Here is a 17,763-nt window from a genome sequence, read left to right as displayed (position 1 = left end):
CTAGGTTTGTCAGTATGAATATTCTATGAAAAAAAGCCGCTAAAAGGGTCTGAAAGTTGCTAAATCTAGTGCTAAAGTCACGCTTGTGTGTGTCTGAGCTGATGGCAGGGGCGGTGGATATTTGTGGCAGTCAGTGTGGATATTGTGGATGAGTTCTTCTGTGTCATCACGTTCTATTAGTTCTACAGCTTCAGTTTCGGAACTTTCACGCTTAGTAACACATACAGCTGTTCCCTCACCACAGTGAAAAGGGACCCCTTTCAAACAGTGTCACGTTCCGAACGTTGTTTAAGCGACATACATCGGTATTGCGGTATTTTAAAAATTCATATCATAACAAAAATAAACACCAGTATTCGGTATGAACCGGTATACCACCCAGCACTAATTTAAAATGTATTTTAAAGTGTACTTCAATGTGTCAGCATATATAATAATAAAAGTGTACTTTTTAAGATTTTAAGTACACTACAAGTGCACTTTCAGACATGCACAATTTTATTTTCACTTGGGGATTAGATTAAAAATATTCCATCTTATAAAAATGCATCTCAAGACCTCTATATTCATTCTGTTGCAACTCCTTCTAGTTTTTTTAATGTAAACGCCCTCAAGAAATATGTCCAGTTGGGGTCAGATGTGCCTGAAACAAGCCTAATTGTGTAGGGATCTTTAAGACCGATAAATCAACTGGTCAAACCAAGCAGGTTTCTGCACATGTTGTACTGCTAATGTGAGTGTTGCGAGTTTGAATGTTCTGTCGCTCTCTCCTCTGTAAGTTAAAAAGCCTTGTAGAACCAAAAAATTTAAAATTGACCTAGCCTCAAAATCAGACAATCGACTGATCATTGAGTACAATATATTGTGTGAAGAAGTTCGTAGAGATAGATTTTTTCATTTTAAAATCTTATTTTTCATACTGAAAATTCAGACTTGGTGTGTATAGGCCTTTAGTGTTATGTTACATGCAGCTTGCCAGTGCATGCCTGACCCTGCTGTGCCGTGACCGCACTCATGAGAACAGCGCTGCGGTAACGTGATAATGTCAGATTAACGCTATAGCTATGTTATCTGTGTGCAGCTTGCCTATGCGTGTCTGACCATGCTGCGGTGGGACTGCGCCAAGTCTCAGGGGGCGGTCGGGCTGGCCGGAGTGTTGCTGGTCACTCTTTCTGTCGCCGCTGGACTGGGACTCTGCTCTCTTTTGGGCATCTCCTTTAACGCCGCTACCACACAGGTACATCACACACACTAGCAAACCTGGACACCGTCGGTTGTGTAACATCTTTCACATGTAGCATGCTCTTCATGTGTTTAAAGGTGTTGCCATTCCTGGCCCTTGGCGTAGGGGTGGACGATGTCTTTCTCCTGGCTCACGCTTTCAGTGAGACCGGCCAGAACAAGAGGATTCCATTTGAGGTGTGTTATCTCATCCCAAACATCCTGAAAAGCAGGGAACACTACTAAAAAAAAACAACTGTTTTCTCCCACCAAAAACCCTAAGAAGCGCAAAAGTGACTACACATCCAAAGATAGTGTCGAGACAAGGCAGTCCGTCCAGAAATAAGGGAGCTAGCATGTTATCAGGAGGAAGGGGGATATCAATGCGTACCCTCATGTTATCACTTACATAAAGGAATGTGTTGTGTACCTGCCCTGGCCTGTGATGTAACTTCAAAAACACTGGCATACTTTGATCTGCTAAGGGCCACTGTATGATGTGTGACTTAAGATGTTTCTCCTAAACAACACAGATGAACCATACAGATGAACAGATGAACCATACCATAGTACTACCATTGTTTTGTTTTGATTTTAGATATGGTACCATGTTAGTACCATTGTTTTCTATGACATAATCTAAAAAATGTGTGTGTATTTATATATACATAATGAATATACACAGTACAAACACATAATGTAAACAATTGTTTTTATTTGGGATGCGATTAATCGCAATTAATCGTTTGACAGCACTAATATATATTATATATATATATATGTGTGTGTGTGAGTGTGAGTGAAGTTTATTTGCAAAAATAGATAACTACATTTTTTTTTTCAATTTTCAAAAATCATGTTTTTTTATTATGTTATCATGTTTTTATTGTGTTTTATTGTGTTAGTTAGCTGTATTTGATTTATTTTTACTTAATCAAAATAACCAAACTGCAGTTTGATTGAAATTAATTGGAATGCACAATGAAAAAACATAATTTTTGAAAATTGTAAAAAATTGAGTTATGTGTTTTCGCAAATGAACTCTTCACACACACACACACACACACACATATATATATATATATATATACATATGAACAATCAGTAATGATACAGATTTACATTTTACAAACCTTAAGTGTTAAATGCTTGCTTTGTTTGAAGATGAAAATAACCAAAAGTAATGATAACTGGAGACATACTCGGTTCATTCATTAAAGGATTTGTCTTGTTCAAACCGGTAACTCCAGAGTATTTCTGAACAGAGTATTCATTAAAAGATCAGCTCATTAGAGTCATTTGTTCATTAATTGGTATTTTATACTTCTTACTTTTATCCATATTTTTGGCCTTTCTAGTATATCAAAGTACTGTGGTATTACCATCTGATATCATCACTTTACCGTGCTACTGCCAGGTGTTAATCTTGAATCAGTTTCTGTAAAATCATTTCGAGCACAGGCATTTGAGTTGTTAGTTTTACTTGCGAGACTCGACTGGACGACAGTAATCTTATGTGTATATGATCTGGGTTTTTTTAGTAGATTGTGTATACGTTTCCATTGATACATCTGTCAAGGGTATCTTTGTTTAGCTTTCGTGTGCGTTTACGTGTGGTCGTGTATGAGTGGTGATTTAGATGACTCTCATGCAGACGGCTGAGTTCAGGCATGTATTTGCTTGTGTTTATGTGAGATTGCACAGCGTGCAGTGACACTTTTGTGTGGAAAGTAAACAGTTCCCCTGTAGGAGGAGAGAGAGAGAGAGCACAGAGCACTCCTGTCTTAAAACGCGCTGTGTGTGGTCCTGCACGTCCTCAGATACCAGAAAAAACGTTCCCTCTTTCTCTCCTTCTCCTCATCTCTACCTCCGTGTGTACGGAGGTGGGGTTTGGAACTGTTTCTCATGCGTCTCGCACCCTGAATGGCTTTGAAACGAGGAGAGAGAGTTTATCCTAACAAGACAGCAAGCCAATCGTGTTTCTGCACCCCAGGCTGCTTTGTTTAAAAGGATATGTCCTGCCTTTGATGGAAAATATTTCTGTGTGAGTGAGGGATAAGGAGGAGGGAGAGAAATGAATCTCTTTTTTGTGTTTTTCCTCTCTCTAAAAATCTGCATAATAACGGGGCGAGAAAGGAAAGCTTTTCATCAGAAGTTGAGCTCATTAAGTTGTCGTGGTAGGCTGTGTGATTACCAGCTCTCTTCAATGAAAATATCAGCGAGCTTAAACGCAAGTTATACCTTCACAAAAGTCAGAATGAGTGTGGCAGTGATTTATTAAAGGTGAATCATTATTGTCAGCTAAAGTCTGTATCATTATTGACCTAAGTAATCTATGCCTTAGAGTGAAAATAAATGCTTTATAAATTTTTTTTATAAATTAAAGAACATCTAGAACTGCACCTACCCCATATTTGATCATTTAAGAATATAATTGTTCAAAGCACCACATTCAGATGAAAAAGAAATAAGTGAATAAAAGTTTGCATCATATTACAGTTTTGAATAAGTATACACTGAACATAAAAAAAATAATTAATTAATTAATAATTTTACTGAGCTTTCCAGTATGGTATTGACAAAGATACCCATCCCTAGTAGTGAACATTGCAACTCGTTTCACATGTGAATAGGTTAGCCAATCATAACAGAGTCATTTATGTACAGTGGTCTGATCTACAGCGGTACAATGGCAAAAACAGCCAGTTTCGTTTTCAGGGTCCAAGAAAAGGTGGAAAATGGTTGTTTGTTGCAAGACACCTTGACTAATTGATTCTAGGGGTAAGAATAATATGCTTGCTGTTAATTTGATGACATTGTAACTTTTATTTCTGTATTTCTTCCTCAGGACCGCACTGGTGAATGTCTGAAGAGGACTGGGGCTAGTGTAGCTATGACTTCCATCAGTAATGTGACAGCATTTTTCATGGCCGCCCTTATTCCAATACCAGCACTCCGAGCTTTCTCTTTACAGGTTTGTGTGTTTTTTCTTCTTCTTCATATTCTTGAACAGGAATGCATTTCAGATTGCTTGTCTGTAGCACTTGTGTGTTTGTGTGTATTACTAATGGACAATATTTGCCGAAATATCCCATGTCCGTACCAGCTCTTTCTTTGTACTGTGTGCGTGTTCCATACCTTCATTGACTCCAGATTTCTCCACATGACTTTTATTGATTTAATTCATCAAACTGAGCGTCTGACAGGTTGAGCGAGCTGGCATGGCCCATAACCCCTCCTACAGCGTGTGATTAGTGGTACGGCCCCCTAAGTGTGCAGATTGTGGGCACGTAACTCAATCAGGGAGTGGGGGTGGGTCACACGGGTTGTTGTTCCACACATCTGTGGTTTATGAATGACCGCAAGGCTGTGGAAGTGACATAGGAAAGAGGCTAAGGAAGAGATCTGCCCACAACCTGTTCCTGACTTAAATCAGGTTAAAGGGACAGTCGAATTAAAGATCTGTCATCATTTACTCACCCTCATGTTGTGTGAAATCTTACTTTTACTTCTGTGGGACACAAAAGTAGATGTTCTGAAGACTGTGGACTGGAGCTTTCACGCTTCATAAATTTTCAATGAATCAAATAAATGATGTGAATGATTTGTTCAAGATTCACTACTGGAGATAAATGGAGATTTTCAGTCAATAATGACTTTAATTTTTGTCTGTGCTCACACAAATCTATTGTAAGGCTGCAGAAGACCTTAGAAAATAGAACATTGAGTCACATGGACCACTTTTGCGACACTTACACCATGTCATAACTACACGCGATGCGATGCAGTGACACATTTTTGTCCTAACTAGCCGCGACGGCGACATGCGAAATTTCTATTTTAGAAACGGTTTCTATTTCCGCAACGTCGCGACTGGAACAACAGCATACAAACTATATGACAGTAGATAATCTCAGGTAATTATGTGCTTTATTCAAAGTTAAACGTGTCTAATGTGAGTTTGAATATCATATTGTGTGGCCTTATAGCCATACTGAAAGCAACAATAGATAGTTTATCTCAGATCTTGAAAATAAGTTAAAGCAAAGATGTACGTTAAAACAATGTGAACCAACAAGCGTATTCCATAACAAAGATGGTATCAGTCACTCAGTATGTACATTTAATAATAGTGCTGTCAAACGATTAATCGCGATTAATCGCATCCAAAATAAAAGTTTTTGTTTATATAATATATGTGTGTATACCATGTATATTTATTGTGTATATATAAATACACACACATGCATGTATATATTTAGGAAAATATGTTATGTTTATAAATAAAATATATTTATATATAATATAAGAATATGAATATATAAATGTATAAATGTAAATATTTTCTAAATATATACTGTTGTATTTATATATAAATGTAAATATTTTCTAAATATATACTGTATGTGTGTGTATTTATATATACATAATAAATCTACACATACATATATTATGTAAACAAACTAATAGTGATGTCAAACGATTAATCGTTTGACAGCACTATTTAATAATGTTAAAAAGGTTTAATATTTATGAATTAGATTGTAAACTTTTTTATAATTATAAACCATTTCGTTGCGAGTGCAGTGCGCTTCCAGAGAGAGCCCGCCCACACACGCTTCTGATTGGCTGTGATATTTGATTGATTCTGTTGCGTTGCGTCTAGTGTGGACACCCAAATTGCTTGGCGCTGGAATCTTGTTGCGTCGCGTGTAGTTAGGACACCGTGTTATGGGGCTTTCACATCCTTTTTCACATTCTTTCACATCCTTTTTTGAAGATTAAGAACTCAATTTCCCATTCATTCAAAAAGTAACTCTTTATAAGAACATGAGGGTGAATCAATTATGAAAAGAGTTTATTTTTGGGTGAACTGTCCCTTTAAATGGTCTATGAAATCTGAATACCTACATTTGAACCTGCTTAATCAGTTTAAAGATTTTCTCCATTAGACGCTTGAGCATCCCCCTCACATGAAACACACAGACTCAGCACTTGGGCTGCTTAACCCTTGAACTTTAGGTGAAGTAACCTCACCATCATCCACATAACATGCTCAGCTGAACGGAGGCAGACGCAGAGATTTACACACTGATGCCTTGTTCTGTTCAACAAACACATTCACACAAATCTCAGCTTAAACCCTACAGACAACCTCCCCTTTTGCAGGACCCTTTGATCCTAAAAGCAGAATTGCTTTTTATATCTGCCAGTGTAAACTGTCGTATAGTGTTTGTGTCTGTTCGATGATTACATATTTTCAGAAGAATGATGTGCGGGATGAGCCTGCTGACCACACGCAAGACGTGGCTCACGCCTAAACACGCGCACACACACACTCGTACAGCGCTGTAGATCTAGTATTAGGATGTGTGGATTGATGTCTCACACACGTCTGTCAGACACACACACGCTGTTTTTCACTGCAGCACACTCCAACTGGCACCTGTTCAATGGTGCCTGAAAACACTCATCTTCAAAACCGCTGAGAACACATGCGCACACGCACACACACACACACATACACTGCTTTTGTAAACGTTATTTCCTGCTGTAACAGTCTCTATTTTCAGCTGTAGTGTTCAAATGTGTTTACTTCAGCTTTTGTGTCCAAATATTTACTTCTGATTATGTGTACAAATGTGTGCACTTGAACGTTTGTGTCCAAATATGTTTACTTAAGCTTTTGTCAAATTTTGTGGCACAGCTTCTCTAATTTGGGGAACATGCTTCAAAATTTGGTATTCATATTTTTGGCTCCTACTTATTTTACCTAAAATATCAAAGTCAACTTTAAAGTCAAGAAAATAATGAAATTTGACCAAATTTACTAATATATTCTAATTAAGATTTAAAAAAAAAATGTAATACTTTAATTCAGCAAGGATGCAATCAATTGATCGAAACTGACATTAAAGACATTTATAATGTTACATATGTATTCAGTGTCAAAGAAATTCTGTTGAAATTGCTATTCATCGAAGAATCCTGAAAGAACTGTTTTAAATTTTAAATGGTTGTGTAACAAATCATTTTTAAATTGCAGTGTAACATTTTTTTATTAAGATATAGTAAATCGCCATCTTTGATAACATTTATTTTTGTCTAATAACATTACAGAAGTAAATGGGTTGGGATTACCATTTCATGGTGACGCTGTTTCTTTGTTTTAATCATGTTTTGTTTCAGTTCTTCTGTCTCTATTTAGCACTGTTTTTGGCACCTCCCTCTCTTTCAGTCGTTGTATCTATTTCTTTGGCAGCATAAACGCATGCGCACGTCAGGCCTAACAAATCTCTCTGTAGAATCACTCACGCACATTCTCTCATCTGTTCTCTCTGTTCCTCTCATGTGTTGATAGATTTGATATTGTGCTGTCTAATGCAGTGACATTCACACATTTTTAAGTGTAGATGAAGTGTCCAAATGCTTTTTGGAGTTGCTTTGTTTACGTGAGTTTCTCTCATTGTGTCTTGGCTCTGTCAGGCTGAGCTGCTCTCTGGGTGGTCTGGCAGTCTGACATAACTCCAACCTCCACCCATAAAAAAATACACCCTAACTAGGGCAGGCATGCTTCAATCTGCCCTCTCCCTCTCTCTTCCTCGGTTTCTGACTTTCATTGTCATGTCACTTTTCTTTATCCAGTTGCTCTTCTCACATTTGTTATTCTGTGAGCTTCAGTGAATCCGGATTAAAAGTTTCAGATCACTTGTTTGTTTCTCCACACTGTTAAGGAGCTCTTGGCCCGGTGAAGTCTTTTTAGTAAGCTTGTGATATATCGGCTCTGAAAGAAAGTGGCAGTTTCCCAAGGTCAAGAGAGCCACATCTAGCTGAAAGTCTTTTTCCCAGTTCTTCATATGGAAGTGTGTGGATTGAATTATGAATTCAATAGCAATGTGATTTACATTTAGAAATTTAGGTGGGCTTCACCCGAACTGGATAAGCCCAAATTTAATTTTGGGATGGCAAGAGTTGTGTTTTTTATTTGTTTGTCATTCATCTCTTATGAAGAGGATAATTGTCTAAAATTGAATTTGTTGGGATCATTGTGGTTTTGGCATAGATCCTCTGCAGATGTGCGGGTGTCGCTGTGTGTGATTATTTTGTGTGAGTGTGAATATGTGCTTAACGTCTTCATTTTCTCTCTCAGGCTGCAGTGGTCGTGGTGTTTAACTTCGCTATGGTGCTGCTCATCTTTCCTGCCATCCTCAGCATGGACCTGTACCGCCGAGAGGACCGCCGCTTCGACATTTTCTGCTGCTTTGTCAGGTAGCACACAAACATTAACCTGGCTAAAAGAAGACACATCTTAAATACGTTTTAAAGGGGTGGAAAATTCCCGATAAATTTTGGAAACTTTCCAGGATTTTTGGAAACTTTTTTAAAGTTTCCAGGAATTTACCAGAAATGTTCTGCCCCTTTGCAATCTAATTATATTTAATGCACACTTAGCCTAACTCTACCCTAATATAACATGTTTTGCACTTTTAGAAGAAAAGCATCATTTAATTTATTTTTATATTTAATTTATTAAGTCCTCAAATGTCCTTATAGGGATGTTTTTGTCCCTTAAGTATAGTAAACAAAAAATAAACACTTTTCATACTTTGTACTACATACTTTTTTAGGATTCTTATTTATTTCTATAATCTTTTGTAACATTATGTATGTCTTTACTGTTACTTTTAATCAATTTAATGCATTCTTGCTGTTTAAAATTATTAATGTCTTTTAAAAAAATGACTAACCCAAACAGTAGTGTACACCCACAAACATATTTTCCATTACCTGTTCTCTGTGTATAACTTTTTAACTAGTGAGTTTTAAGATGGCTTATTATAATTGTGAAGACATTTTCAAATTTGTCGCTCAGAAGTATAGCGAAACAAGCACAGACAAACAACCTCACTCTGCCATATAACCATCCATCACTTTTTCTCTGAGGTCAGGGTGTGATATGGTTTTGTGATCTTTCCAAACAAATTCATTCAGATATAATATATACAACAGCCTGTTATGACACTGAGTGCCGTATAAACAACACAATTAAGCATCAACCTGCCCTAACATCTATACTTTTTGTGCATATGTGCGCGTGTTGATGTTTATCTCTGTCTGAGGCCCCGGGCCCTCAAATAAGACATGCTGTTGCCTCTCCTGCGTGCTGCAACATTCTTGGTGTCTGATGAGAGAGAGAGAGAAAGCAAGTGGGCTATAAGCACATACTTTACCTTCTTAGTCATGCCCCCAAACTCCTGCAGGAAATTAAACCTGATGCCTTTACTTTCACCATGGTTGAAACGCTTGCTTTCTAGTCACTGACACTCACTCGCATCTCGGCTTTAACTGCTCTCGACTGGAAAGCTGATTGCGGTTGTATTTACATGCATTTGCATGAGCGCTCAAGAGTAACGAGTTGCCACATCTAAAGGTCGTTTACAAGCTCACTCGCTAACTCTCCATCCATTTAGAAAATCATGGAAAAGAGACAGGCTCTGTTACAAAACCTAGTTAGCAGCCTACATTTGCTAAGGCAGCATACTAACCATCATTGACCATAAGCCACAAATGGCTCCCCGCACAGAAACTCAACTTTCATTTTATTTCAGTAGAGTTTGATGTTAGCATGTTGCTAAGCTAACAGCTTGATTACCTAATAATAATAAAAATATACGGAACATGCACAGATGTTGGATAAAATAATCATTTTTTATTCACTTTCTTTTACCTCGTTCAAAATCCTGTATTGTTTTTTTCTAATGCTGCATTCCAATTTGAATACTACCCATTGTGTTTTGCCAAAGAATTCAGTTTAGAACTACAAACACGAATAAAAGGAACTACAAATATGGCAGGTGTGCTAAGTGGATGCTTAAGTAAAGCGATTTTAATGAAAGGGTTCGAATGATTAATAACCTGTATGCAACCTGATAAAATTAAATTTTATCTGCAACAACATTGTAAATTTTTTATAAAAATAAATTAGTCCAGTAACTTTTAAATGCTTTATTATGCAAAAACATGAGGAGAGTTCTTTGTAAGAATGACCCACGACTAGTAGATCGATGTGCTTCTTCGATTCTCTCCAATATGGTAGGAAGAATTCTTGAGGAGTCTAAATTAAATAACTGAAATATGCATTTGCATATGTATATGAATACATTAACAGTGACAAAATGACTGACAGGCCAGTTAGCGTCAACAGAATGCATGTTAATTGTTAAAGATGCAATTATGACGTGATAGTATTTCTTCAACACTTAAAAGTATCTACTTTCTTCACATAACAAGGTATTTTTTGTGCATAGTGTAAGTAGGTGAACTGGGACGCTACACAACTGTGTCACATGCATTATGGGGTTGGATTCTCTCTTAAGGATACATATGATGCTTAAAATTTGTCGAGGCATCTTAGAAGAAACAATTCTTAAGATCCCTACTTTTTGAAACATCTTTTATAATAAACGTTAGTCTATACATGCCAAATTTTTCCCAGCTCTTCTGTATCATTTCCCGTTGTTGTGATATAAATCGATATTGCAGGAAATTCCACACATAATCGACTATTACATGGTGCTTTTGTGCTACTAAAATGCACTTTGTCTTTCTCTTGCTTTCCTTTAGTCCTTGCGCTAACCGGGTGATCCAGTTGGAGCCGCAGGCGGCGTCTGCTGACTCCTCTGCTGAATCCAGCCGCTGCAGCCCTCCACCCTCCTACAGCAGCCACAGCTTCGCCCAGCACACCCAAATCACCATGCAGTCCACCGTACAGCTGCGCACAGAGTACGACCCCAGAACACAGGCCTACTACACCACGGCCGAGCCCCATTCTCACATCTCCGTTCAACCCTATGCCCCCAATCCCAATCCCAACCACAACAACAATAACAACAACAACCGCAACAACAGCAGCAGTGCAGGGCCAGGACCGGCTTCTGATACAGCATCCTGCCAGAGTCCCGACGGCGCGAGCTCCACACGAGACTTGCTATCTCAATTTGGGGAGTCGAGTTTACGCTGTCTGGAGCCGCCGTGTTCACGATGGACGTTTGCATCGTTCGCCGAAAAGCACTATGCGCCGTTTCTGCTGCAGCCGACAACAAAGGTGAGGGTAAATGTTGTGCACATTGTCCGATTGGAAGTGGGATTATGGATGCCAACGATGAGCTAATATCCTGGCATTGACTGAGCAGCAGTGCATCTTGTGTTGTGTAAGTGTTATTTTGTGAGTCAAGGCCTTCTGAAAACCACAAACACCTCAAACAGGGCAGAACTTCGTCATAAGACACTAAAACAGCAGTAGTTTCAGATGTAGCCAAACCCTGACTCATATCTGACTTTTTGTGTGTGTTTCCTATCAGGCGGTGGTGATTTTTCTCTTCTTGGCACTGCTCGGGGTCAGTCTGTACGGCACCACCCGTGTCCGGGACGGTTTAGAGCTGACTGACATTGTGCCACGAGAGACGGGCGAATACGACTTCATTCGTGCCCAGTTCCGCTACTTTTCCTTCTATAACATGTACGTGGTGACCCAGAAAGCTGACTACGCACAGATCCAGCCTCAGCTCTATGAGCTGCACCAACACTTCGGCACTGTGAAGTACGTCCTGTGGGAGGAGAACGGCCAGCTCCCACACATGTGGCTGCATTACTTCAGAGACTGGCTGCAAGGTAATACACTCAGATGTGTAATCGATCAGTCTTGCGTCAGAGTCCATTGGTGGAGGTCAAACCCAAAGGTCAAACCTTTAAAAATGAACATTCTGTCTAACCCTCACGTCGTTCCAAACCCGTAAGACATTCGTTCATCTTTGGAACACAAATGAAGATATTTATTCTCCTAGCTTCATAAAATTAAGGTTGAACCACTGATGTCACATGGACTATTTTAACGATGTCCTTACTACGTTTCTGGGCCTTGAACGTGTCAGTTGCATTGCTGTCTATGCAGGGTCAGAAGAAAGCTGTCAGATTCAATCAAAAATATCTTAATTTGTGTTCCAAAGATGAACGAAGGTCTTGTGGGTTTGGAATGACGTGAGTACCTAAATAATTAATGACAGAATTTAAATGTTTGGGAGAATTATCCCTTATAATTAATTATAAACCGCAAAAGGTCTGGTAATATTGATTATAGCTAATTCTGACCAAAAACTGCACGTTTAGACAGGAAGGGATCACCTGACTTGCAAGAAATGGACCAACGTAAACATATGCTTTTCTTTTGTTTGTTTTCTGCATAAATGTTAATAAATTTTTTTGTTTAAAAAATGTTATACTTTTATTAAGCAATGATGCATTTAATTGATTAAAAGTGACAGCTCAGACATTTATATTACAAATAAAGGATGTTCTTTCGAACTTTCAAACAATCCTGAAAGAAATGTATCATGGTTTCCACAAAAATATTAAGCAGCACAGTTGTTTTTTAACATTGATAATTAGAAGAAATAGCTTCAAATCAGTATAGTAGAATGATTTATGAAAACTAAAAATTCAGCTTTGCCATGACAGGAATAAATTACATTTTAAAATATATTAAATTGAAAACAGTTACTGTAAATTGTAATAATATTTCACTACATTACGGTTTTACTGTATATTTGATCAAATAAATCATAAGAAGGTTCAATAAGAGACTTCTTTCAAAAACATGGAAAAAATCCCAACATTTCATCTGCCAATAAACAATAAAATTTTGTCCAAAAACATTTGAGTTTTACAAAATGCTTCATTTTTACAGACTCTTGATTTCCAGACAGTGCCTTGCTTCATTGGAGACGAGTTTTACATCAATTTTACCAACGTCAGATCATCTGTTTCTCACAAACATCAATCACACTGCTAAACCTCCAAATCTGTAACACATTTAATGTCTCAAGACGGATTATGATCCGAGAGTGAGATTTAAATGGAGAGATTAAAACCAGAGAGTGAAAATGTGGGGGGAAAAAGAAAGAAACAGTGTGGGGACAAAAAAAATGCAGTTGAGGTGAGAGTGAAAAAAAACTAAGTAGATTGGGAGATACGGGGCATGTCCCTGCAACATCTTTTTCCTTGTGGCCTCCTGTACAGTGTCTTTTTTCGGAATGCCGTATCTAATCCCAGGCGGGCCATATTCAGAAGCAAACCTTGTTTTGCCCACTTTCTCTCTCCCAGCTCCTCTTTAGAAAGGCATACCTGTCTCCAAACGGCTTCTGTCCAGACTAGGTTTGGGTGGCATGTACAGACTTGCTTTGTCGGCCAAACAGAACCTCAAACATCATTGGCGTTTTCCAGTGACTTTCTTTTGTTTAATCCTTTCAGCACTCTCATTGGACCACATGTTTTCTTTTTCGGTGCAGGGGCAGCATCTCTATGTGTGCGTTCACTTTGCGTTATGTATGTGTGTATGGGCTTCAGTAAAGGCTGTTCCAGAGAGGGTGGAGAGAGCTGTCTTTAATATTGTGGTTTGAAATGGCTCGACAAATTGGTCACAGACAGTGAGGCGAGGGAGAGAGAAAGCAATGTGCCCCAGAAACGGACCACTGGCGTTGAGGAGAGAGGGGGGAGAGAGAGAGTCGAGGGATGACTGAGAGGAAAGGTTAACATGGTTTATGTATAACCTTTTGAACGAGGTACTCAAAATAATGTGTGTGTCCCGGCAGGTCTGCAGGAGGCATTCGATAAGGACTGGCAGGCCGGTACGATCACTCAGGGGAACTACAGGAACGGCTCTGATGATGGCGTCCTGGCCTACAAACTCCTGGTGCAGACCGGCCGCAGAGACAAGCCAGTCAACATGAACCTGGTAAGAAACCAAATAGACTTGAGTCCACCTCACTTGAGTAAGATCAGGTATGTTTCAATGCAAGTCCAGTTTTCATAGATTGAATCCCATGATTCTCAGTGAAAGTAGATTGAGCCAGTCTCCCTGATTTGTATAGAAATAAAATCTCACCTGTATCCACACTATTTTATTTTGTTTTGTTTTTTTTATTTAATTTTATTTTTGTGTTTTTCGTTACTGAATGTAAAAATGACCACAATATATTATTCTTATTTTTACTTAGTAATATTACATATAATATTTATAATTTTTGTTTAATATAAGATTTATATATTTTTTAATTAATGTCATTTTATATCTATTATAAAATTGTTGATAATAATAATAATATTAATTATTATTGTGTGATAGTTTCATATTTATTAAGATGTATATTTTTTAAATTAATGTCATTTTATATCTATTATGAAATTTGAGATGATAATAATAATAATAGCAATAATGACTTAATTATTATTGTGTAATATTATTACATTAATATTTATTATTGATATTATATTAATTTGGAAATTATTTTGATAATAAGATTATCGAATTCCCAAATTATTATTATTATTGTTATTATTATTATTATTATTATTATTATCGTCATCATTATATGATGCAATATTAATATTAAGGTACAATTAAACAACTGCAATATATTAACACATTAAATTAGCCTGTTTCTCCCTGGTTGACATGAACAACATGTTTATGTGAATCTCTGATGACGGAGGGGTGCTTGAGTAGATATGTGTTTAGCATCAGTGCCAGGGTTTATAACCACGCTTAGGAACCACACCTGGCTTCTGAATGTCCGTCTATGTCTGTCCTCATTCTCTCTCTCTCTTTCTCCCTCTGATTGCTTTACCAAGCACAGGAATTTAAAGCTCTCGATGGGACCGCAACTTGCCTCTGAAAAAGCAATTAAGTCTTCATTTAAACCATTTGTTCCACTTTCTTGCTGCAGGCCTAAAGCTCGCCCTATACAACCTTTTCAGGACTCCTTCAGAGGGAAAACGAGTACAGGTAAATGTATTGTTTTTTTTTTTGTCCGTACATAATCAATTTTTTATTTTTATTTTTTTTTTTAATTGAAAATCAGTAGTTTAACATCCCATGATTTTCTCATCTAATTTATTTCATTATTACATTGAAAACCAGTACAGTTAAATTATTTCCCCCTGACCTATTTATTTATTTAATTATTTATTTTTAATTGAAAATCAGTATAGTTTAGCATCTCAGGATATTATTTTTCTTTTAAACAATTTTTTTCAAGTGTTGAGTGAGATTTTAAGTCATTGTACTATCAAAAACCCTATTTTGCCTTCACGGCAGGAGCCGTCTGTGGCGCCGGGCATTGTGGGTATCTATAGGGGTCAGGAGAAGCAAGTGTTTGCAACATTTGTACAGATGTTGTGTTATTTTTATAGCTCTCCTCCATTTGCTGGGTGGCATTTCCTCCAGTGTTAACAGCAAGGTTAACTGCACACAGACGCGCTCAGGGACTCCGGCCAATTTTTTTATTGTTACACTAACTCAAGCAATTTTTCTCTCACTCGCTCTCATTTGTACCGCACACCCTGACCCCCCCAAACACACACACACACACTAATACACACTGACCCCCAACTCCTGACTGGGAGACTGTAGATTTATTTTCTCGAGAAGCATGTATGGCATTGAGTGTGATGCCGTAATGACTTTGCCTTCACTGGAGGTAGCTAGCTAAGCGCTAGGCGAGAAGTGAAGCGTTTAGAGATTACTGCAGCGCTGGTGGGCATTCACAATACTCGCTTTATATAGTACATACATTGGTGTACTTATTCAAGAACTTAGTGTTAGCCAACAAACCATGTTGTTTGAGCAGTTTCTAATTTACATTTTCTTTTCATCACCAGCTAACTAGACAGTGTTTGGTGAGCGCCGATGGAATCATCAACCCAAATGCCTTCTACATTTATTTAACTGCCTGGGTGAGCAATGACCCAGTGGCCTACGCTGCATCCCAGGCCAGCATCCGTCCGCATCCTCCTGAGTGGCTCCATGACAGGACAGACTCCATTCCTGTCAGCAGACTCAACAGTGAGTACTTTCTGGTTTATTTATCACCAAGTCCTCAATGTAATATGCTACATTTTTGATTGTATCCTGTTATCTTTAGCTCCTATGCTTTGTGAGCACATCAGTTTCATCCCAAATAGCAACAGAAGGCATTAATGCATTAATTGGTTTGGTTATGCTTAGTTTGCATTGGTGGTTTGGAAATTAAACATCCTAAATCTGTGAATAAACTTGCTATAATTTTGGGAATTTATTTGTGTGTAGGCCTAACGATGACGTCAACGTAATAGCATTTACAAAGCATTTTACTTCTGTAGTGTTACGTATTTCAGAGTAAAACAGAATATTAAATAATAAAATATAGGAGAGATTTATCTTATTTTACGGTCACACTTTATTGTAAGGTCCAATTCTCGCTATTAACAAACTATTAACTATAGCTGTTGCCGCAATAAACTCCTAATTTGCTGCTTTTTAATAGTTAGTAAGGTAGTTTAGTTTAGGTATTAGGTAGGATTAGGGATGTAGAATATGGTCATGCAGAATATGTGCTTTAATACTAATAAACAGCCAATATGTTAATAATCGGCATGCTAATAAGCAACTAGTTAATAGTGAGACTTGGTCCTTATACTAAAGTGTTACCTATTTTACCAAGTAAAAGGATTTGATGACATCAACCATTTTAGTTTAGTTTTTTTTATTATAGATTTTATTTTGTTTTATTTTAATGCATTAATTAATTACTTTTTGTTTATATTTATTTGTATATTGTTTTTATTATTGTTTATAAATATTTTTATATTATAAATAAATATAAAATAATTAATCCGAAAACGATTCATCTGTCCATGTTTAAAATAAATAATCACTTGGAGTTTATGATTAAATGTGAAAGACTATTAGTATTCTGTTAACATTCTTAACAAGAAGTTTGACATTTGGCTGATAGTAGTCAACTGAGCTTTTCCAAAATTGAATGACTTGTGTGTCATTTACTAAGTTCAGACAGCGAAAGCGGGTTTATTCAATTTGTAGTTGTATTTTTAAAGTTAACAGCGACACTGGGCTGCGTGAGCTTGTGTACATTGTGTGTGTGTGCAGTACACAGTGGGCGCTCAGGAGAAATGTGACTGGATAACAAGCTGAAACGGCCTCTCCGACTCGGAGTCCCCGCAGCAGGCTGGCAGACGTCCAACTCCCGTCCTGATGGAAATTTATAGTGGAGATTATAACGGGGCAAAAGCATGTTTAGCAAGTGGTCCTGCCTGACCCCTTCAGGCACTGGAACACACACTCAGATATTCCCTCCCTTCCACCCACACGCTCTTCACAGACGCTCTCACACACACCTCCGGAGCGCTAGTCATTCTGGGTCACATTCTTCTGATTTTATTTGTGGTTTTAAGACTGCCGCTTATCCAAGTCCAGTAGCCGGAGTGATGAGTCATTCCAGGCCTGCTGCTGAAAGCCCTGCAGCTTTGATGACAGGTGATAACTGTCAGCATGAATTTGGCAATGCTCAAATGTTTGATGGTCATCCGTGTATGTTCGTTCCCGAGAAGAGCAGGGGGATATTTCAGTGCAGATTTTTGACAGCATAATTACAGCAGATCACAGTCAGGATTGACACTTGGCTGCATGTTGAGATTTGATAGCTGGTA

The 17,763-nt window shown here is 37.8% G+C and overlaps 1 protein-coding gene across 1 annotated transcript in view; it reads left to right on the top strand.

The window, feature by feature from the left end:
• ptch1 (patched 1) overlaps positions 1–17,763 on the top strand; it is a 63,238-nt gene that overhangs the window by 29,866 nt on the left and 15,609 nt on the right. The window contains exons 10-17 of the mRNA XM_016461987.1: positions 1,082–1,237; positions 1,321–1,419; positions 4,070–4,195; positions 8,372–8,490; positions 10,846–11,326; positions 11,583–11,892; positions 13,869–14,011; positions 15,937–16,120. Of these exons, the coding sequence (XP_016317473.1) occupies positions 1,082–1,237; positions 1,321–1,419; positions 4,070–4,195; positions 8,372–8,490; positions 10,846–11,326; positions 11,583–11,892; positions 13,869–14,011; positions 15,937–16,120 (1,618 nt within the window). The remainder of the gene's footprint in view (positions 1–1,081; positions 1,238–1,320; positions 1,420–4,069; positions 4,196–8,371; positions 8,491–10,845; positions 11,327–11,582; positions 11,893–13,868; positions 14,012–15,936; positions 16,121–17,763) is intronic.

Source organism: Sinocyclocheilus anshuiensis, unplaced genomic scaffold (genome assembly GCF_001515605.1).
Source record: "Sinocyclocheilus anshuiensis isolate Anshui unplaced genomic scaffold, SAMN03320099.WGS_v1.1 scaffold80, whole genome shotgun sequence".
In the NCBI taxonomy this organism is placed as follows: domain Eukaryota; kingdom Metazoa; phylum Chordata; class Actinopteri; order Cypriniformes; family Cyprinidae; genus Sinocyclocheilus; species Sinocyclocheilus anshuiensis.
Note: the sequence above shows the minus strand (reverse complement) of the source record. Positions and strands in the feature narration are given on the sequence as shown.